Source organism: Pteropus vampyrus, unplaced genomic scaffold (assembly GCF_000151845.1).
Source record: "Pteropus vampyrus isolate Shadow unplaced genomic scaffold, Pvam_2.0 Scaffold426, whole genome shotgun sequence".
In the NCBI taxonomy this organism is placed as follows: Eukaryota; Metazoa; Chordata; class Mammalia; order Chiroptera; family Pteropodidae; genus Pteropus; species Pteropus vampyrus.
The window spans coordinates 218,022-221,883 of record NW_011889207.1 but is presented as its reverse complement, the minus strand read 5'-3'; the positions used below and the strand labels follow the sequence as shown (position 1 = coordinate 221,883).

Genomic DNA, 3,862 nt, shown 5'->3' with positions numbered 1-3,862 from the left:
GCTTTTCTGGGGTCCCCAGGCCTGAGGCTGAGAATGCAGCTCCACCAGGGCAAATTTCTGGGTTGGAGTGTTCCCTCAGAGGGGTCCGTTCTGCATTCTCAGGGCCCCTGTCTGCTGGAAGGTGGGGTCCCACAAATCCCCGAGTGGACGTGGGTCCTGTCATGCTTGTGGAGAACGTCACATGCAGTTTCTCCTGTGAAGATTCAGGGGCTCCCGGAGATGAGGCTGCAGACCGTGGGACCGGTGAGCTGGTGACTGTGACGTGGCCTTGAGTTGCGAGGGGCGAGGGGCTTCCTGGGTGGGTGACAGCTGATGCCAAGGGTAGGGGCGTGACGAGAGGGAGGACGATGGGCATGTAGGCGACAAGGTCAGAACTAGGCATAGCAGGTGCCTTCTGGAACGCACCTGTCTCTCTGCCTGCCTCCTGCCCCTGCTGGTGACCCTGGGCGGGGTGAGCAGCGGGGCGAGCAGCGGGGCAGGGTGGGGCTGAGGGACCTCCACCCGCAGCCTCCACATCCCTGGAGTGGGTCTGGCTCCAGGACAGGAAGTTCTCAGGTGTCAGATGCGATGCCCGGTTTCACGGGCACTCCCGAGTTGGCGGGGGATAGGCGGGTGCTCGGGGAGCTTAGGCAATCGTGCCCTTTCCCGGCAAGGAGGTGCCCGGGCTTATTCACAGGGCGGTTCCGCTCTCTGCCAGGGTCTGGTTTCACCGAGCGCCTCTTGGCGGTGTGGACACAGCGGAGACCGAGCCTCGGAACTCTGCCCTCCTCCTCCCCGCTTTGGCGAGGGGCCAGCTTCTCTCTTCTCCTGGGAGCGGAGCCTGAGCCTGAGGCCCACCGCGGGAGGGGGTGGCCTCCGGAGCAGGGACTGGGACGTGCGGGCCCAGGAGGCAGTGGCTGCGGAGGAGGACGGAGGGGCCACGTCTGGAAGGTGGGAGCTGCCAGCTGGTGAGGGCGGAGCCACCCGCACCCTGAGCTGCATGGGCCCCAGGTATTTCTGAGTGTGACTGTGTGAGTGTGAATGTTCCTCCCCGGGAAGCCTCTCCCTTGGAAGGGTCTGGACCCAGGACCGGCCCCTCCTCCTCCCTCCCTCCCCCCCACCGGGAAGGACTGTTCTGCGGGAGATCCATCAGTGTGTTTGCATTTCCTGGGTCTAGTGTTTCTGGATGCTGTGGCTCCCTTCTATGAGGACAGGGGTCAGTGACCCCATACTGCAGGTTAGTGTGAGGGTTAAGTGACATCCACGTACGCGTGTCCACTCAGGCCCTGCGCATAGTAGGCACTCAGTGAAATGCACTTGCCCGGGGCAATGGGACCGGGGCGGTTACCCATCCCGCGAGCAGCTGACCTGTGTGGGGACCCTGAGCGGCCCGGCCAGGTGCTGGCTCTCAGGAGGCCCACGGTTGGGCGGGGGGCAGCCAGGGCGCCGTCTGAGGAGCGAGCACAGTTGGTTTAACGGTCAGCGTCTTTCCCAGGGCCGCGGTTGACGCTCCCCCGTCCGTGTCCCGGGACCAGCCGACGATGCTGCTGTGGCTTCTCGCCTTGTCCGCTCTGGGCGTTGGGGCCTGGGGTGAGTTTTCTTTCTTCGGACCAGAGACAGGGACTGGGACAGGTTGTCTGGTCTCACACCGGTTCTTCTTTAACTGCGAGCTGTCCCAGAGGGAGAGGGAACAGCTTCGCGTTTGGAGCCGGGAGCCCGGAGTCTGCGGCCTGGCCCTCAAGTCCTTGCCTTGCCTCCAGCGGTGGTTTTAAGCGACTTATTTGGCTCTTTAAACCTTAGTTTTCCCACCTGAAAACGGAGATAAGGTTGTGGTCTCCTCAATTTGCCTGAGATGAAAGGGGTCGGTACACAAGGAGCACTTAGCATCTGGGCAATGGAGCAGCCATTGCAGGTGTATCATTTCCATGGCAACCGGCGTGGAACCTCTGGCTGGGGTTCGAGCCTGTGGTGAGGGGCTGGGGGCCTGGGGAGGCAGAGGGGGCGGGCAGGGTCCCGGCCTGGGTGCGGGTGGCCGGTGCTGGGCTCTCTGAGACCCAGGCAGAACGGGATGTTCCTTCGCAGGTGACTTCTGGCGTAAAACGCCATCCAAGCGTGTGTCGGAGAGGCTCCCGTCCCCAGCTGGCAACGGCTCCCCGCTCACCGGTGAGGCAGGCTGGGTCTGCATGGTGAGGGGGTGTGGGGACCGCTGGGGTTTGTCACACGACCACGTGTCTGTGACGTGGGCACAGGTGGGGCTGAGATGTAGAGAGGGTCACCTGCAAAGCGCCTGCACAGACTGCCATTGCCCTGGGGGTGAGCTGGTGGCCAGAGGGACAGAAACCAGGAAAGAAGGGGCCGCCACTGCCCTGGAGGCCCCTGGCGGTGGGGCAGGGGGTCGGAGACTGTGCTCAGTGGGCCCTGCCTGAGGGGGCCCCAGGCTGAGGAGGAGAAGCACCCCCTCGGGGAGCTCAGGATGGGACTCAGTGACAAGAAGGCAGAGCAGGGGGGAGCTGCGGCCGGCGCCTGTCTGTCGTGGGGGGACAGCCTGGGCACCTAGTCTTCTCACGCAGGTGCAGCCCCTGGGCTGGGGCTGGGTGGAGGGGATGCGGGCAGCCCGGGGTTGCAGGCGTGCTGAGTGACGTCCCCCTGCCATGGCTGTCCCCACAGACGTCCCCACCATGGTCTCTCGCAAGGAGTGGGGGGCAGGAGCTGCGGGCTGCAGCGTCCGGCTGCCCACGCCCGTGGACTTCCTCATCACGCACCACGTGCCCGGACTGGGGTGCCACAGCCAGGCCGTCTGCAGTCAGCAGCTGCGGGCGCTGCAGGCCCATCACGTGCTCCACAACGGCTGGTGTGACGTGGCCTACAAGTAAGCGCGGGCGCGGGGGGCTTGTGGGGCGCCGGGCAGAAGCCGTGTCCGCCCTTCACACCTGATACCCTGACTTTCTACGCTGAGGTTAGACCGGGTTTATAATGGATAAAATGTTTTAAAAATCCTGTGAAATTCCACATAATCTGGAATTTTCTGTGACGTCCTTGACTCAGATCTCCTTCAAACCCCCACAAGCCTGGTCCTTGGGGCGCCCGTGGCTGTGAAAGACTCCACGTCCTCGGCCCCTCCCCTCCCCTCCCCGCACCCCGACAGCGATGCCCCCCGCCCCCCGCGCCCCGAGGGCAAGGTCAGCATCTCCACACTGCGGCCCAGGGACTGAGGAAGGGAAGCTGCTCGCTTTCCTCGCCACGCGGCCGCGGGACAGTCGTGCGCCCCGGGCTGGCGCAGAGCTGTCTGCGCCGAAGCTGCGCCGCGCGTGCGGGGCCGTCGCCTTGTGACAGTGTCCGCGGGCGGCGGTGGCTTCTCGCTTCAGGTGCCCGCCACATGCCAGGCTCCCTCCCCCCCTCAGCCCACGTCCTGCACGCTGGAGGGGGCGATGCCCCCGGGGGTCAGGAGTTGGACCTTCCGCAGCCCCCAGCCTCGCCGAGGAGCAGTTGGAAGGCGCGCGTGCGCGGTGGCTCCTGGGCAGGCCACGTGCGGGGGCGGGGGACGCGGTGGCTGCGCTCTGCGGGCTCCTCCTTCCCTGTGCTTCCCCGTGGCTCCTGGCCTGTCTGCCGGGGGCCACATCCCGGCCTGCGGGGCCCTCCCCGGCGGGGGGCGGGGAGGGGGCTTTGTCAGACGGAGCGGGGCAGGGGAGACGTCACGCCCAGCCAGCCGGGGAGGTTGCGCGGGAAGCACGCAGTTGGGGGGAAGCTGGGCTGTGGGCTTACGGGGCCAGGCTCACCTGGCGCGGGGAGGTCTGTCCGTTGGAGACCCCCTCTCCTTCCCAGGGCGATAGAACCGCGTCCTGAACAGGGGAGCGGGGCGGGGAGCGCGGGAGAGGGACCTGAA

At 66.1% G+C, this 3,862-nt stretch overlaps 1 protein-coding gene across 1 annotated transcript in view; it reads left to right on the top strand.

Moving 5' to 3' along the window:
- The first annotated feature begins 200 nt into the window (after nucleotides 1-200).
- Nucleotides 201-3,862, top strand: part of PGLYRP4 (peptidoglycan recognition protein 4) — a 10,527-nt gene continuing 6,865 nt past the window's right edge. Inside the window, exons 1-5 of the mRNA XM_023523876.1 lie at nucleotides 201-243; nucleotides 698-990; nucleotides 1,475-1,569; nucleotides 2,062-2,142; nucleotides 2,647-2,848. Of these exons, the coding sequence (XP_023379644.1) occupies nucleotides 220-243; nucleotides 698-990; nucleotides 1,475-1,569; nucleotides 2,062-2,142; nucleotides 2,647-2,848 (695 nt within the window). The 5' untranslated portion in view covers nucleotides 201-219. The remainder of the gene's footprint in view (nucleotides 244-697; nucleotides 991-1,474; nucleotides 1,570-2,061; nucleotides 2,143-2,646; nucleotides 2,849-3,862) is intronic.